General features: G+C 39.2%; 1 protein-coding gene across 2 annotated transcripts in view; it reads left to right on the forward strand.

Moving 5' to 3' along the window:
* The first annotated feature begins 490 nt into the window (after nucleotides 1-490).
* Nucleotides 491-19,445, forward strand: part of nav1a (neuron navigator 1a) — a 90,008-nt gene continuing 71,053 nt past the window's right edge. Inside the window, exons 1-3 of one of the 2 annotated variants that reach the window (XM_079478403.1) lie at nucleotides 491-1,291; nucleotides 2,854-2,945; nucleotides 13,984-14,739. In XM_079478403.1, coding sequence (XP_079334529.1) covers nucleotides 510-1,291; nucleotides 2,854-2,945; nucleotides 13,984-14,739 — 1,630 coding nt within the window. In that variant the 5' untranslated portion in view covers nucleotides 491-509. Of the gene's footprint in view, nucleotides 1,292-2,853; nucleotides 2,946-13,983; nucleotides 14,740-19,445 lie in introns of those variants that run through there. The other variant, XM_079478402.1, reaches the window with a different exon arrangement.

Below are 19,445 nucleotides of genomic sequence, written 5' to 3' on the forward strand. Positions count from 1 at the left end.
ACTGTAAGCTTATTTATAAATTTGTGGGAAATGTGACCTGCAATTTCATGTTTCAAACAGAGATGGGGATAGTGGCAAAAGTTATGGTTTGCAGCTTTAAACGTATTTTAGATGGCAAAATTTACACAGCACGTCCTTAAATCTCGATTTGTACCATAATTGATCAGCTTTATTGAAAATAAAATTGTCATTTTTTTGTGTTGAGATATTACATAATCCAACAAATATCAATAAAGATAACATAAAACACTTTGTGTACGTCAATTATAAAACTATACACCCACTTTATCTTCAATTAATTAAATTACTTTACTACCCAAATACTATGTTTGTTTATATCACAAATATTTCTCACAAAGTTTTGTATGGTGTTGTTTTCCTAAGGGGCACCTTTGTCTCTTGTGTTTGACATTGTGTTTGCTTGTGAATAAAAATAGAATGGCAACACCCTCTGATTCAGGCCCTCACGATATCTGTTCCTTTTTCTCAGCACCTGACTCTGGCCCGCCATGAGTGCAGGAGTGAACGTGAAGAGCCTTCCAAGGGCCCAGCCGGGCTCTGCCATCCCTCTACACAGAACCAGACACCCCTCCCCAAAACAAGAGCCCAAAATCACCGGCGGTGGCCTGCCGAGACCATCCACACAAATCCCCGGGAGCAATCGAACCTCCTACAGCTCTTCTCCTATCTCCTCCAGAGACGTGCTGAAGAACCAGCATCTTCTGCTGAGAGGAAGCCCACCCACTCAACGTTCTGCCACCAATCCTCAAATACACATCCAAGACTCGAGATCAGCCCAAAGCAGTCCACAAGTCAGACGGAAAGACTTCCCACTTCTGAGCGGCTGTCTGGATGGGTCCAGGTCTGAGAGTTTGTTGGACCTGCGGTCCAACGTCAACAAGAACATCCCGAGCGTCCGTCCTCAAGCGGGAAGATTAGATAACGGTAACAGAACGATCTCAGAAGGACCCAAATGCCAAGATGTGAGTGACAGGACAGGAATTCCTTCGTTTAGGTTTGGTAACAAAAATCTGAGGCCCGGAGCTGCGAATGCAGATTCGTGTCTCCTCAAAGTTCGGAGAGATAGAGTGTCATTGCAGAACAGCGCTTCCAGTAGTTTCTCAGATGAGGAGATGTGCACACCGGATGACCTCAGTCCAGAGGTCCCACAGAGACCAAATCCAGAGGTCACAGCGGCTGCCGTGAATCAGGATGCTTGCAGCGTCGATCTGCTGAAGACCAAACAGACGCCGAAGGTCAACATGGCTGCCGTGGCACCGTTCCGATACAGGTAACTACAGGTTACAAACTCTCTTTCTGTGCCCTACACTCATATTTTGAGTATGATTAATTTGCCAAAAAAAGAAATTACAAAAAAACTGAAGATAAAGATTGATAGAACAATTGATTAAAAATACAACATTTCAGTAGATATCATGTTAATATCGTAATAGTGATTTCTTTTGGCCACGATAATCGTTTATTAGTCGTCTGATATTATGATAGGCCTAGTTGGCATCTTTTCCAACATTACCCTCCTTCATCTATTTCTGACTGCCTGGCATTGGCTGTTACCATTTTAACCATCCATTGTCTCTTTCTCAACCCATTTCATTCTATTTGGACTGTCACAGTCCATCATCAGATTAGCCTCCTTTTCTCACTGGTAATGTTTCCAGCTCTGAATCAGTCATGCGGTTATGTGTCTGTCTCGTTCTTGTGCCCTGCGTTTGCCCACTGGGAGTTCTGGGGCATATTATAGGCAAGAAAAGCTTTTCCCGCCAGCACAGACACACTCTGAATTATCTGCTCTAATGACTCAGGCAGGGAATGACCGGTGGGCACTGGATACACTAGCATCAGCCATGGCTTTGAATATTTAGTGAAAACAAAATTAAAATGGTTAAAACTAGATGAAGGGATTTAACACATTGTCTGTCGTGGAGTATATTCGTGTGATATTTTACCCCTTTGTTTGTCAAAATATAAAAATAAATGAATACTGGACAGTTTATTAAGTTTAGGGTCAGTCATTTTTTATAGGTATTATACATAATAATAAACAATGATAGTATGTCCTCCAAACTCATTTTATCAACCAGCTTCTTACAGTTTCATCCTGAGATGCTTTTAAAACAGTATTTATGGATTTCCCATCTATTTTGAGCTCTTACTGGCTTCTTTTTTCTTTCTTAATTTGCCCAAGTCATGCATCAAAGAAAAGCCTATTTTAAGAATGAAATTATATTTTTAAGAATGAATACTGTATGTTCGTGCTACGAAACTAAAATAGACGTTTAATGAAAAATTTCTAGATGTATTGTGGTCATTCCAGTTCAGTGTCGGTTGAATTTCAACAAAATCAAACCTCAGGAGTGACAAAGTCATCCAACAGCAAATGTGAAACACTGACAGCATGACTTTTCCATGTCCAAATATTACTGTTGTATTGCTTAAAAGTGAATATGAACTAGTTTTAAAATCTGAAAAAACACTGAGAATCTTTTCTGTTATTTTCAGTTTTCATTTTCTGCAAACATATTTTTATTTGAAATTAGGAGGAATATTGTTAGCAGTTCACAGAATGGAACAAAAATTATAGTTTTACAAAAAAACATATACCCTACCTAGAAATAGTTAATTTAAATATGTATACAGTCTGTAGAATGCATATTTTATTATTCATTTTCGATATGTAATATTATATTTACATATACCGATAAAACGTGTCACAGGACGAAGAAAAGTTCTTGGTTTTTCAGGTCAGGTGCCTACCATGACTGTCAGTCAAAGACGGTCTCAGAACAGCGAATGTTGTGTCAGATGTATTTCACCTTTTTAATTCTGTCATAGGCTGCAGATTCAAGAAGACGTCATATCCCTGGACGAGTTCAGCGACTGTTCATCTGACTCCATTGAAGTGAACTGTGACGATCTCACTGCTGGTAAGTAATTAACTAGATTTATTATCTTTCTTTATAGGCTTTAACATTAATATGAATTCTCAGTGATCTGCGTTGTATAAAATAAGCATGCAGTCTAATGAATCCCTTAAGTTGAGGGCAGAGAGCCCTGTCCCTACATTTCTTTTCTGGCCTAATTCTTCATCTGTAAGTGACCTGTCGCCCGTGGCAGCGGGCGCTCGGCGCTCTGAGAGAAAACAGGCTAGGAGAGCCATCGCTGCGGGATTTCCACCCCCACACAGAGAGAGAGAGAGTGAAAACAACAATCACAGTGTATACGTCTTTACTCTCTCATCGCTCTGACACACACAGTCGGACAGTCTTTACACCACCTCCATCACAGGCTCTGGTGTTCAGTGTGCTCTGCTTTAGATGACACGTCACGTTCTTAAACATGCCGACCACCCTCGGGTCCTTCCTTCAGTTTAAATGTATATTTTTCATCCATTCAATTGTTTGCCAGGGAAAGTTTTAATAGCATGTTTTTAAAAAAATCATTTTGAATTAGATGCGTTATATGATCAGATCAGTTACACTGGGTTAAACCAACAGGTTACTTTCAGCTCTTTCTTCATTTGATTTCTCACTCAAGCGTATTTGAGCCGTTTTAACACATTCTGGGCACCGCTAAACCATCACCATGAATATTAATTAAACTAATGCCACGAAATGACAGCACATTTTATCACAAAATATAAAGACATCAATGTTTTCAACATCCACCCCAGTCTAAAATGACTTTATATACACTGCTATGTGTGATTTGTGATTTAACCCAAAAATGAAAATGGTATCATCATTTACTCCCCCTCTTGTCATTTCAAACCTTTATGACTTTCTTACGCTGAACACAAAAGAAAATATTTTGAAGAATGTTGATAACCGAACAGCGGTTATTCTATTGACTTATATTATGTGGACACAAAACCAATGCAAAATATCTTCTTTTGTGTTCTGCGGGAGAAAGAAAGTCATACAGGTTTGGAATGACAAGAGGGGGAGTAAATGATGACAGTTTCAATTTTGGGTGAACTCTCACTTTAAGTGTGTGTCTAAGTAATGGCCGATCTCACAGTGTGATGCGTACGTGTGGTGGTGGGAGGGCTCAAGGGTTTCATCAAGGCCGGGATCAGATTCACCCCTGAGAATTGACAAAAGATTGTCAGCAGATCGAATCGCACACTTCCTATTTCAACATCTGCCGGCAGCCTTCAATGGCAGATGGTTGACACACATATGCAGGCAGAAATATCACTTTTGAATCAGCGTAGGCAGAGACAGCAGTTGTTTATAACCGTACGGTCTGTCATCATTGAGAGTGGAGATGAGATGCTCCTGACGCACACTGAATCACACAAACAGGAACTGAACAGAACAGGTGCATTGATTCACTTCGTATAAGCTATCAAAGCATGCCTTTATTTGTTTTAATGTCCTTATTAGCATCGGCGTATAAAATCGGTGTGCACGTGAGCAAAGATGGCCTTATCGCTCTCTTTGGGAATTTAAAAGGTGAAGGTTCTGAAGCAGATTTCCTCAATGCTCAGCGAAGCTTCCAGAGGTTTCCGAAGTAAGACCAAATCTGGTTTTAGAGCAATTCATGATAGAAAAGATGGATTTGAGTGTTCATGCTTGTTTACAGGGATCAGGACTGAATTAATATCTAGCATATGGTGAGGACAGAGAGAAATGAACAGTGCAACTGAGCCATTGGCAGTAAGACAAATCACAAATCAGCAGTGGCCTATTTTTGAGCTCCTTTTACTAGATTTGTTTTTTTCCAGCATGCATTTTTCATCCGTCAAAATTGAGAATCCATTGACTCGAGCGTGAAAGAATGTAAAAACGGACGAATTGCAATAAAGTGTCAACTATTGTAGCAAACTCTATTGACACTTGTCTATGCAGAGGTCTATCAGACTTGTGGAAATTAACCCTGCTGCTGTTTAATCGTTTGATTTGGCTCTGCGTCACCATCAGTAAGTAACTTAATCTTTGTTTTGAACCTGATTCAAAGCTCAGATTCCCTGGGAATGGTTTAACCCATCTCATAAATCCTGACACGGGAGCGATTAACACACGAGAATAATATTTACCTCTTGAAATGGAATCTCACATTGCAGTGGGTGAGATGTTGAGACTGGCGATTGGAAAACAGGTGCTTTGGAGAGACTCTAACCTACAGTACAGTAAGAAGCCGAAGCCCTATAAATGCTAATCGACTTGATGCCTGCAGGGAGAAGCTGATGTGTTTGTTTTGTCTTATAGTCAATTTGACATGAACACTTCAAGGCATACGTGTAAAGCAAGTTCATTAAAAAAAATATATTTGTTGGAGAATATGTGAACGGCGCTTCCACATGCAAAAGGAATGTTGCTATGGGGTTGCTAGGGTTTTCTGAGATGTTATTTGGATGTTGCTGTGCAGTTTTTAGGTTACGGATAGTTGTTAGGATTGTGTTTTGCACTTTCTAGGGTATTTTGGGTGGTCGTTAGGTGTTGTGCAGTAGCTAGGGTGTTCTGGGTATGTGTTAACATGTTGGTATGCAGTAGCTAGGGGGTTCTGGTTATTGTTAGCATGTTGCTATCAAATAGCTAGGGTGTTCTGGGTATGTGTAAACATGTTGCTATGCAGTAGCTATGGTGTTTTGAGTATTTGTTAACATGTTGCTATGTAGTAGGTAGGGTGTTCTGGGTATTTGTTAGCATTTTGCTATGCAGTAGCTATGGTGTTTTGAGTATTTGTTAACATGTTGCTATGTAGTAGGTAGGGTGTTCTGGGTATTTGTTAGCATTTTGCTATGCAGTAGCTATGGTGTTCTGAGTATTTGTTAGCATGTTGCTATGCAGTAGGTGGGGTGTTATGGGTATGTGTTAACATGTTGGTATGCGTTAGCTAGGGTGTACTGGGTTTTTGTTAGCATGTTGCTATGCAGTAGGTGGGGTGTTCTGGGTATTTGTTAGCATGTTGCTATGCAGTAGCTATGGTGTTCTGAGTATTTGTTATTATGTTAGCAATTACTGCTCTGAGTGTTCTGACGTTTTGTGAACTCCGACCAACTTTTTTTTGTTTAAATTGCCAGCCAGTGCCAACGCTTTTTTATCATTTTATCACTAATATTTGATGGCTCCCAGTACATTTTCTTTTCTGAATATATGGACAAACAATATACCACATAAAATAAACCAGAATTTTTTCATTTAGTTATATTTTTGAGTTTTTTTGGCTTTATGAATTAGAGGATAGTGGAGAGAGACAGGAAGTGATAGGGGAGTAGGCTCGGGGAAGGACACCAAGCCGGGACTCGAACTAGGGTCTCCCAGTGCACAGTGGCATCATACGTCTGGAGCACTGTCAGCCACAGGTCTTGCTGTTCGATTACTAAGATATTTTGGGTGGTTGCTATGTAGGTAGGCTTTGATGCATGGTAGCTGGTTTGTGCTCGTTTAAGATGGTAATTTGCTGGGTAAACGGGTCATGTGCTGGTTTGGGACCAGCTTAAACCAACACATGACCAGCACAAACCAGCTACCATGCTTTAAAACCTACGCAACCACCATATGCAGTTTTTTTCAACAGGGAACTGGGGTGATCTGTCGCATCATTTAACATTTTTCATGCAATCACTTGCACACACACACACGCACGCACACGCACGCACACACACACACACACACACACGTACATCATATGCAGTAACTTTACCCTGCATGTTACCTTCATGTTGCATTCTTAGGTTCTTCCATTTGACTGCACACACAAAACACACCAACTGGTCTTGAAAGCATTCCTCTCATCACTCATTAATGCTTTTCAAAACTATACAAAGTCTGATAAGTTGCAGCAGTCACATTAGTAATCATTGTTAAAAGGCTCCATCAGGAGACGTGTATCAGGTTGATCAGATAATAACCCTGCATCCTTATCTTAACCAAACAATGCAGAGAGAGAGAGAGAGAGAGAGAGTAAACATTAAAGCTAGGGGGGGATGAGAACCCCTCTATTATACCTAGGGTTGGGTATCGTTTTTATTTTTACGATACTGGTGCCGAATCTATACTTTTAAAACCTAAACGGTGCCTGAATCGATAGTTTACAAAAAGAGCCACAAAACACGGGTGGATGTCTTTTAAATAATACAAAATACACAACAAATTCACGATTAAAGTTTAAGTGAATGTGAAATGAGCATGTTAACATTGAAAGATGTTATAGTGTTTGCGGTTTACCTTGTCTACCCTCCAGCTACAACTAAATGCTCACCATAGTTGTATTAAATATGGGCAGAAAATGCGTTGAATCAACAGATAAAGTTCATGTACTGAGAGCCTGCTAGGCTACATTATATGTGCATTATTTTAATGAAGAAGTATAATTATAACACGCAACAGTTTTATTGCGATTGCTTGCATTACAGGCACGTTGTGTGCGTTTCGAATTAACGTTATTTACACTTTAAAACTTGCCTTATGTGACGGTTGAAGTTAAAGACTGGGCCAGGTGATGAATGCTAATGGAGGGATGGAGAGAGAGCGCGCATTAAAACTGTCTTCCACTATGATGAATCCACGGGTCATGTGTGTCCGATCCGTGGTTCACTCGCGATCTGTTTAATCATTATGTAAGATGTGTTGGATTTGTGTTATCTGAGCTTTCCAACTTTCGTTCACGTGAATGAGGGCAAGTGTCTCAATCGACACCTCAGTCAGCAATAAAGTGGCTCCGAAATCTGCGTTTTGATTCGGACCAGTCACATACCGGATATATGTACCGGGTTTCGGCACCCAACCCTAATTATACCATGCATTGTATCTGAGCATGTGCAATCCCCTGGGACTGAACCCATGATGTGGGCATTGCTAGTTCCATGCTCTAACCACTGAGCTACAGGAAAGCTTTTTTATTTTTAGTTCATAAACTAAGAATTAGTGCTACCGCCCAAACATTTTCATGACACGTGGGTTGCCTCTTCCCATTAGATTTAATTTTGTATCAGGGTTCAATATTGAGCTAATATGTTAAACATTGGCTATGTTTGTGTTAGATCTGAGGTGAAAGAACTCCAAGGGCTCATCAATAAAAGAGATATTGATGCTTTGATATTGAGAAATGATTAACTTAGTATTTTAACATTGTACTCCCTTAAATATAGTGTAATATTTGGTATATAGCAGTGTTTCTCAACTGGTTTCGAAGGAGTGTACAGTCCAAGAATCAACATCAACAACAAAAATTGTAATTCCAAACATTTTTCTATTTCTCTAGCCCTGTCTGATCTCATAAAGTGCTATAGGCCTACTCAAGTGCTATAGGCCTACGAAGGAAAGAAGAAGCAATAGAAACTACGAGCAATATGGAAGAATTATGTTGAAAAATATCCAAGAATCACTTGCACAGTGTGATATATTTCATGTTGTGTACTTACATTATCTCTATTATTCCCAAGAATGTGCAAATCCAGAGAAATTCCCATTTACAATAATGGCCCGTCCTTTGTCTCCCTTGTATTTGTCGCATATGAGTGACTTTATATTGGGTGCACTGCAATCCCCTCAGTTTCCGGCTGGAGAAGCTACGGCAACACGCAAATGCAGAAGTGGTAATACAGCATCTGTATTACCACCGTATACAGCATACGTAGAATTGCATTCCTTGTTTCTTGCAAGCTAATTCATAACAATGACATAAAATTAAATGTATTCATTACCTCGTCCGTGAACATGAAGTGCGATCTCCATACGCCTCTGGATGGTGAAAACGTTTCTTTTAGAAAGTACAATTTAAGATAGTATTACCCGGAGGCAGAACATGCCATTGCATTTTCAGATGTTTATGGTTGCCAGAGCGTTGCTGTTCAGTTGTTGAAATGTTCTGAGTGGTTACTAAGGCATTGCTAGACGGCTGCTTGGTTATTTTTTATTATTGTTTGCCGAATTAGGTAAAACAAGCCTACAAAGTCGCCATGATATTTTGTTCCCTAGATATTGTTTTTGGTACAGTGTTGCCTGTGTTATCATCACAAGTCTGATTGTTTAGAATAATAGCCCACGGTTCTCTCTTAATTCTGCCATTTTTTATAAAGGAAGAATATAACTGTACAAAGGTAGTTTCAAAACTACCTTATTGATGCAACTAGAAATTATTTTATGTCTAGAAAAGAGAAAGTTTTCAGGCTGAGAACATTTTCTGACAGCCTTTCCCCCCCAAAGGTCATCTTGTACTGTTGATTTAAGGAATACATTAGTTCATTTGAAAACACATAGTGTTGTTTATAATGAATATAGCTATTTACTTATGTCATGCACAGCATGAATATTACAGCGGACACAAATAGATAAACCTTATGAACATAGGTCAGTGATCGAAGGTTTTCTACAGTATGTTAGTTTGACTTGTAAAGAGGATTTCCTCATGTTTGTCAGTTCCTCCCCTCTGTGTGGTTTTGTTTTTGGAAATCTTGGCTGATATCTGAGTCACACTCGGGTGTGGTGTATATAGTTTAGCTGTTAGTAATAGTCATTTTTCAAGGTCTACTGTAAGCCAAAGCAACACATGTGTTCGTAGATTTCATAAATGTTGTCACAAATAAAATGAAAGCATAACATTATCACCTCATAAAGTATTTTGAATAAGGCGTTGCATGTGTTTTATTGCCATTCATACAGGCATCGTGTGAAGTTTACTCTGGGAACTTTGAGGATTCACACAGAACCACGGGCATATTTTCAAAACTATAACTTAACTGAATTTATAAAAGAACGTTTTGTAGGGATGTGAAAAATGACGACGATATGCTTTGCTGATAAATTAAGGCGTGTTGATTATGTGTAGGCGTTCTGACATGAGCGTGCACTCGCAAAGACACCAGCTGTCACATAGCACATGAGTGCTAAAGTTCATTTTCATCTCTTATTGCGTCTGAACTATCATTGTGTTAAAAACACAAAATAGCTGTGTCTAAATTTGCCCCCTATCTCCTATAGAGTGCACTATATCGGGTGTCCGCCATTTTGTAGCCACACAAGCTGCCGTTCTGACATTTTGAGCTACCATTAAGAGCTCTACATTTTAATGAACTAAGTATTTTTGTTCAACGACTGTAATAAACATCGCACAATAAATCAGAGAACTGTGAATATATTTCCCATTGTATACATTGTATTTATCGTGAAAGAATCGTCGTTGTTTTTTGACAAAGTATGCAGACAGCGCGGTACTTTCCTCCGGTAAACTACGTGAAATCTGATCCGTCAGTCTTATGTAACTTTATATAATGAGCCCACACACAGATAATTCGTATTTCACAAGCACACGATAAGTTTGTTATATCACAGCTGTGTTGCTAGTTTGTCAGCTATAGGCTAATGCTATAGACCAGTCCCATTTGGTGTAAAATACAGTTTACACTGATGCTAAGCTACAGCTAAAGATATTAGCCATTAAAACGAGTGATTTCTTTGATCACTTCTCAACGATTCTCAATAAGTCTGGACGGAAAACAGTTGATATCTACTTGTTAGATAGTCTTCTTTTAACTTTTAATGTTTTATTAGACATTATTGCTATATGCTGTTTTATTGCTGTCAAACAACAACACTCTTTTTACAAACATCATGAAATTGTGTAATTTTGTAATTATTGAACAAAGGTTTTGCAGATATTTACATAAGGTAAAATATAACAGAGACACGTATATAATTAACGATAGCTTTTTATTACAGACTAAGAATTTTGGGTAATAAGTGGTTTTAGAGCATCACTTTTGGAAATGTCATGAAAGAAAAAAAGAGACTATCGTCATCAAAAAAGACTTTTTATCGGTAACATGACTTGAAAACTATCGGCATATTGGATATCGGCCAAATTCTTATATCGTGCATCACCGGTAAGATCGTTCTAATATGATCTTAAGTTTGAAAGATGTATTTAGAAAACTGTCGATAGTGACATTTTCTCACATAATTCATGCATTTTTAGACATTGCCGTAGACTGTGGCACAATAAAATAAGTATGATAAATAACAAAAGTAACTAATCTGCTTTGCAGCACATATTTAACAAATATTTATATATTTTAAATAAATTTAAAACATATCTTTATGTGCATCTTATTTTTTTATGAGGCCATTCAAAATTGTCCATGAAAAACACTGCTCTCTAAATAATTAAATTTGAATAAAAACTCTGCATTTTAAGAATCAAAATCAAGTCTTAAGGTTTATGTCACTTCCTGCACATAAAATCGTCAAATGCACATTAAACAAGAGGACACTCATATACAGCAGTCTCCACTGTAAGTTTACCAAATGATAGATGGATAATGTAATAAGACTTTAAATGTTGAACTCTAGCTGAATATTGAGTAGTTCTCTGAAGTTTGTCCAGCAGTTTCTCAATGGTGTCTGTGTGACCAGCGCCGCACAGTCGGCTCCGTGTTAAAACCCGGCGAGCAAGAGACGGGGTGGCGACCTGTGGTGAAATTTACGTGAGTGTAGCTGTACTGCTGAGCACGCTTAAAACAGAGTGGTGTTTATAAGCAAGAGCTCCCCCGTGAACACATCCAGCTCTGTGTTATTCCTTCCATTTTATGTCCACTGTGACATTAATGCCTCTACAGGGAACAACTCGGGTCCCGACTGCTGGTTTGCATCTCTTCTCTTTCCTCAATAACGGCTGAGATTAGAAACATGGAGTTACATCACCAAATAAAGTTAACTGTTGAGAGGAATGTTTAAAACTATCTTTTTATTAGTGGTCTGCCAAAGCAAGGGGCTCGTTTTGAGTATTTCACTTTTTAAAAGCATCTTGGACTGTTTACCACATAAATTCATTATACCTGAAATTACTGCCGGGTGGACAATGAAATAGTGAATAAACAAATCTAATGTTTGTGGTAAAACTGTTAAAAAGAGTATGAAATATGTATTAGACTCTTACTGTAATTTTGCATTAAATACATTTTCCTAAAGGGGCAAGAGTTCCCTTATATCTGTCAAATATTTAAAAACATGGACAAAAATACAAATATCTGTCCAGCGGTGTGCAAGTGTGCCGCTTTAGAATGATGCTTACAACCGTTTGTGAAAGACAGTAGCAACACTGTTTCATTTAAAGCTGTTTGTAACATTTAAATATTTCGTTTGCTCTTTGGATAGCTGCCAGAAACTCCAAACGTTCGTTTGTTGCCATCATGAATTAGTGCATAAAGTGCATGATGTTTAGAAACTGAGGTATTAACACGTGCAGTAATGGATCAAATAATGCACCACCTTAAAAGCATGCACTTTACCTGAGCTCATTGATTTTAAGCCAGATAAATGTCTAGAGATATCAGAGTTTGTTTTTGTTTTAAGTGTGTTAACACTTTTATTTGCTGACGATGAGTATTTGAGACTTGATAAAAATATGAGAGCATAATAAAATTGTTGATCCTAGTTGGTCAACCACTTTTCTTTAAGTTAAGAAGCTGTGTGAGGTCAGTTTTATTCCACTTGGACGGTCTGTTGGTTAGAACAGTGAAATGACAAAACAAAGTAGAGCGCTTTCGAAATGGATTCAAACACGCTCACGTCCCTTTCAGCTTTAGAGGAAGGAAGCTGTGTATGTTCCCGTGTGCACCGTATTATTGTGACATGCCCTTCCAAACTCTGCCCGAAAATTAGGTCCATTCAGCGTCAAAATGGAGGACAGTCTTCACCAATTTCAGTCTTTTCCTTCTGGGTGTCCTTCAGTCAAATCAAAACTCACACCTAATTGACTGTACATTTGTATTGCCAGAGGCGCCATGCATGGCTTTGTTTAGAAGGGGCACACAAGCTGCCGTTGGCTCACTGGATGCCCCAAGATATGTTTATATCCTTTTAAATATATATATATATACGGTATATATATACATGTATACTGTAAATATTATATTATGTTATGTGCAATATCAATTGTAAACCAATTATGTACCTATATTATCACCATACAGTTTTATTGTAGCTTTGACATTTTGGTTATAAGTCCTTTTTTGTTTTACAGGAAAAATTATACATGTGGTTTGGTAAATGGCTATTTACAATAGCAAATGAAACATGATTTGACTGACCAAATGTAGATATGTAAATAATTGATTTCTACCACATTTTTTAGTTTTTAGATATCGAAACTAAACTAAACTTTATTGCCTAAGAGGCAATTTACATTTTTGTGTCCCTTCGGTTCAAATTAGCACAACGGTTAAATTTACAGTACAGAAAGCACAAGATTTATTGTGACAGATAAAGTTGGTTAAACCAACCATGTACACCAAGTGAACATGACAGTATAGTGTTAAAGGGTATTTCCTTGCAGTTAAAACATATTGGTTTTATATAAACAGAACATTGTAGTGAAACCAAAGACAGTCAGAAGAGGAAGCATGCTGGCAACTGTTTAAAAAAGAGCATGAAATGTATCACTGGTCCCTCATGCCATAACACTTGTGCAAGGGAGCAGTATAGCATCTTTAGAGTGGGTGTGAGAGAGAGAGAGAGAGAGAGAGAGAGAGAGAGCGAGCGAGAGAGAGAGAGAAGGGTGGAGGAAGGTGTGTGTGTTGTTGAATGAGCGTGGGGGAGCGAGGGGAGGGACTGTTTCTGCGTCTGTCTTCTGTGTCATTCGGCTGCTGCACGGCTAAGCAGCAAGTCATTCTGCTGGAGAGAGGACAGAGAGATAGAGAGAGGGAGAGAGAGAGAGAGAGAGAGAGAGAGAGAGGGGAAGAATGAGCGAGTAGGTAGCACTAGAGCAGCTGCAACAGAGGCAGTCTTACTGAGCGGAGCCAGATGCTGGATTTACATGCTAAAGACACCAGACACACGGATTACCTCTTCAATACAGGATCGGTCTACCGGTCTTTATCTATGTGTTACTGGAGAGCTCGTTTTCCCTGTGATAAGGGTTTGGACGCAAGCAACAGAGCTTGCGGACCTTGCACGGTCTCTTCTTTTGCTCTTTGTGAAACCGTTTGACTTACTGATGCTTTTACATGGTTTTACGCAGGAGGAATGCTTGGGGGTAGCCCAAGACGACAAGGAGTAGATCTGGATACTGAGGCTGGCAAAACCGCCAAAGCCAAGACCCCTCAGGGCCAGGCGGGAGCCAAAGGAGTCGGGGGCATGGCTGCGAAAAGGGGCAAGTCAGGGCTCCCACAAGCTGCTCCTCGGACTGAGTTAAAAGTCTACAGAGCCGGTAATTCTGAGGGACGTCTTTCAGTGCCTACCAGCTTGCGCAAACAGAAGTCTTTGACCAATCTGTGTGTGCTTACAGACTTGGAAAAAAAGATGCACCTGTACCAGCCCAAGTGGTCGGATGATATGGAAAAGCCAGTGTCGGAACAGAACAAGTCTGGCTCAAAGCTCAAAGATGCCGGAGGAGGCCCTGGGAAGGGTATCCCGCTTTCCAAGAACCTTTCCAAGTCTGAACATTCTTTGTTTCAGGGAAAACCAAAACCTTTCAGCCCGCCTTCCAACCTGAGCAAACCCAGTCGAATACCTAGGGGTCCGTATGCTGAGGTCAAACCCATTAGCAAGTCTCAAGATCTGGCAGAGGACAAGTCAGATGATGAGATCATGTCAAGCAAAGCTAAAGCTAATGGTAAGAAGTCTGTAAGTGGAACTACTGGAGCAGCCAACCCCGGAGGTGGGAAAGAAGCATCAGAACCTGAGGAAGGGGACAAGACCTTCCTAAAGGTAGATCCGGAATTGGTTGTAACAGTACTTGGGGACCTGGAACAGCTTCTCTTCAGTCAGATGTTCGGTAAGTAATACCAAGATCTGCTAATCTGCTTGCAATGCTTAGAAATGAGCAATACTAACAACCTGCCTGACTGACGGACCCAACATCCTCACATCTTCATTTCTCAACCCAGCCCTGCTCCTGCTTAGCAACCACCTTTCTGTTTCCTTTTCATTCTGTGCTGCTCACATAGCTACGTATTCTCCTCACATCTATTTGCTTGATGCTTAATCTGCATGTTAATAATCATTGTCATTTTTATTTCCTTTAAAACAGTGCATTGATTTAGCCTTGAACAATTTCCACGACTCCTTTTGTTTACATAGCAAGCTCACGCATCGCATCTGTGCACGCATTTGGCGAGACCAATCTGTGCTGCAATCGGGGGGTGGGGGTTGTTCCAGGGGTATATTTGCTTTACTATTGTACCATTCAGAGTTGACACTGCCCTAATCTTCACCGTTTGCATCCTTGCTCCTCTTCCGTTAGGATGTGAATTGGATTACTGATTCTCATTTTAACAATCTGCACAGATAGTGTCAATACAGCATGTGTTATTTTCATATTGAAGCAGGCTTACGATATATATGTTCAAATAAATGTCAAATCAATGTCAAAGTGGGAACTTAAAAATAAACCTCACTGGCTTGAATTGTTTTCAAGTCATAGTGGGCAACATATTTAGCCTTGCCGCTGGTGCCATTGATCTGTGGGGCAGTTGACAGATGGTTACCCTCTCTCTTCCTCTCTTCCATTCCCCCTCTCTCTCTCTCTCTCTCTCTGTCACCGGGGGACTTCAAAAGAGAATAATAGGGGTGTCACACTCTTTCAGAAGGTCAGTGCCTCAGAATGAGCCTGCAAGGGCACACAACGATTGTGCGTTTTGATTTTAGTTAAGAATAAATGAACAATGTGGTGACTTATTAGCTATTTACCTTTTCGCTAGCAGATTGCTTAGCTGTTTTTAGTCACCTTCCTATTCTAGTTCCTATTCTTAAAGGGCCAGTTCACCCCAAAATGTAATAAATAACTAATGTCTTTCAAAGCCTGTATCTTTTCTTTTGTGTAAAACAGAAAAATGGTTCTTTATATCTTATCTAAGCTGTTCTTTCACATCAAAATACGGACCACGTGTGTCCACAATCAAGCGTGTCTCTTGTACAAAGCTGTCATATGATTTTTAACACTAGGTAGCCCTTTGTCCCCATTCCCTTTGATTTTATGAAAACAGTAGCTAAGTTATTTGGATTTGGGATAAAATAAGGGTGGGTTATAATGGCAATTTTTTTTTCATTTTTTGGCAGAAACAATGTCTTGACATGTTAAGCTATTAGCGATAGCAAATTCTGCTGCTGTTTATTTCTGGTATGGGGTAAATTCTTAGAAAGAACCTAAGAGTTATTTCTTTATTCAAACTGGGGTGGTCAGGAAGCTATGATGTGAAATTGAACTATTGAGTTGTGATATGAGAAAATGGAATTCAGTCTATAAGCTAAACTAATTTCCCCTCCTTCCCTGAAGCTTATGTTGACCTTGTCGTACAGCACCTTTCTGAAGAGGAATGGGCTGGATTGAATTTTTTTTTATATTGTTCAGCTGATTAGTACTTTGTATTCTTTTCAGCCTCTTGACCGCTGTACATCACTGTTAATTCCCTCAGTCTTTGTTGCCCAGCGGGGTTAGTTCAAAGTCTCCTTTGTGGTTGTGTCCTGCATGAATGTGTAACTGAATGCATTAGTGCTGCTTAGCCCAATACCTCTCCCTTTAGACACTTTAAAGCAACAACAGTATATTTTATTCATCCAGTTAGATCGTTGTGAGGTATCGCTCTGTTAAAGCACAATTTAAAGTGTGTATGTGTGTACGCATCGTGTTTGGTTTTCTGTTGAGGACATTGAGGAAATAACGATACAAGCTGGATACATCACTGTGTTCAGGCATCTCTTAGACATACACATTACTTAATGAATCTGCCAGATGCTTCTTTATGTGTTCATAAGAGCTTTATCAAACTAAAACTCCTACAGTGCAGACGAAAACTCCTTCAAAACAAATTCAAGCGCAGCCTATGGATTTGAGCATTAACTGTGGATTAAGATGAAATGATGCAAGTTAAACTTCTGTAAAATTTTTTGCATGTTCAGTGACAATAAATTTAAATAAAGGCAAATGCAGATATTAAGTTAATCTGTAAAGACAATGTGAAGACAACATGTACTTTAAAGCATCACTTTGGTTTTATGTGTATAATTTGTCTGATTTGTAATTCCAGTGGCCAAAATGCCAAAGTGTTTATTCCCCTATAACTCACATACTGATATAACGTATACATTGAATGAACTATAAGGGGCTGTTTACATAACACAGCTGTTGACATACTGAAAATGTTAGGTATTGTGGCTGTTTGTTTACACAACAACAGTGTTTTGGGGCCATGAAATGTCGACTTTGAAAATAGGTTCAAAATAGGTGCAAACAATAACGTTATTGTAACCTAAAACAAATTTAGTTTACTGTGTAAACAAAAAAATGCACATTTGAAAAGGTAAATATTTGTTCAGTTTAAATTTACAAAAAAACGTAAAAAGCTAAGTTTTAGTTTTTTTGTACGTAGTTGACATTTAAATGTACCTCAAGGGACTTTGGTTAAAGTTGTCTGCCACTTATCAAATCCAGACAAATCCTTACAAATCCTGATCAAATCAAAATGGATAAAATCATATCCTGGCCTACATTATTTCCTACTGAATGATCCGTTTCACTTAAAAATGCATAAATCCTGTTTGATGTGTTTTAAGTTCTGATTAAGTTCTATGCTGTGCAGATGAGACAGTGAAACAGACACATAAAACACATCTTTGCCAACAAAGTGGTTTGGGTTTATGAGTCTCACTCCGCTGTTATAGGGTGTGTCTCACAGCCAAGAACATGCCTACAGCATCCTTGCCAGAGCCACTTTGCTGTATCTCTCTCATCATCATCAGCTCTGGTTGGGCTGGGTCAGTGGTGGACATGATCGCTGTTGACAGCCTCATTCAGAGAGACCTCTGTGTGCTTGTACTGGGCTTTAAACAACCCTGAGAAATGGGTGGCCTAATTAAAAATATACAAAAAGACAATTAATTTATCTTAATATTAACACTCCAATCGACATATTCAATTTCCTCTTGAGCGATGCACAGTGACCTGGTAGTACTTTGTAAGTCATGCCACAGGATTTCCTCATTTCCTGTATGTGATATTGTTGGGTTATTACGCGGCCTCAGCAGAAGGGTTTTAAAAGGAAACCATTACTCCTTTGCAGTGGTTTGGCTGTGCGTATTATGTTTGTCTGTGTTGGTCAAGTCAGGAAGATGTCGTAAGGGTTAAAGTCAGATTGGTTGACATCCCAGCATCCTGCAGGCTTCCTTCTCACTGCTCATGATTCATTTCAGGTCTAGTTGTGTAACATTAGGGAACAACACATAGACATATGTAAAGCCATAGTACACATTCACACTTTATTTACTACCCTCTATGCTCTAAATGTTCATTGTTACTTCATGATAGCCATTGCACTGACTAATGTAAAAAAATTGAATCCGGATCCACCATAATGAGACCGACAAGCTCAAAAGAGGAACAGAAAGAGGAATCATGATATTACAAATAAAGGTCAAGTTTGGGTTCATCCCTCTCTGTTGACATGGAAACACACGCAACCCACCGCATCCATTTCATGACCAAAGAGATGATTTGTGTACTGTTTGACGCCCAACAGATTTGTAATGTGATTACTGTCATGACCAGCGTCTCTATGCTTCTGCATGCTTCGTGCGGCTAATGCAATCTTACTATTAATCTGATTTCTGCACATCTGCAAAACTGCGGAGCGGAAAGAATCCACTCAATTACACAAGCATGCAACATGGACACTGTGTTCGAGTAGCTGACTTCACATTCAGCTTGTTGTGTGTTTCTTAAATGAGAGGCTTCCTCAAATATCCAGCTATATTTCAAATGTTTCGTTTTATGTGTCGTGGAAGCGAAGTTGTGTTTTTGAAGGCCTGCTTGTTTTGTGGTTGAATTGGTCTTTGTTACTTTGTGTTCCAATTCGGTTATCCTGTCATACACAGTATACGCGGTGTTTAAGGTTGCATTTTTATTGTTTTTAGAGTTTATTCTTATAACTCAATCAAAGCTTTAAATTCAATGCATACTTGTGTTATGGATATTAATTTGTATCAGTGTTTTCAGCTGGATTCATTTTGCCGTGGCAATGCCGTCACACCAAAAACCTTCCCACCACGGCTGCAACTTCTCGGTTTGCCATTCATTCTTAATTTGCCTCGCCAGTGTTGCTAAATTAGCAACTGTTTCACTAGTTTTAGCAACTTTTCCGACCCCTTTAGCGAGTTTTGTTCAGTAGAGGCGCATATGGACAAACTTAGCATCTTTTTGGATAAACCTTAGCTTTCATTCAGTGGGAAAATGTCGGCTGTAATACCGTCCCGGTTATTTCACTTTTTGATTGAATTAACCCAGAGAATGTTATATTTTAGCCATCGATGGGTTCCATCGCCCACCCAACATTTGGGTTGAAACATCCCAGCCTAGGTTAATTTATAACCCAACGACGGGGTTTGTCCATCTTTGGCCCATGGATGGGTTGAAAAAACCCTATATTTTTTACAGTGTAGTTTTCCGATGTTAAAATGTGATAACATTTTGAATGTCTACTGCTGTAT

This window comes from Barbatula barbatula, assembly GCF_947034865.1.
Source record: "Barbatula barbatula genome assembly, chromosome: 17".
NCBI classification, from domain to species: Eukaryota; Metazoa; Chordata; class Actinopteri; order Cypriniformes; family Nemacheilidae; genus Barbatula; species Barbatula barbatula.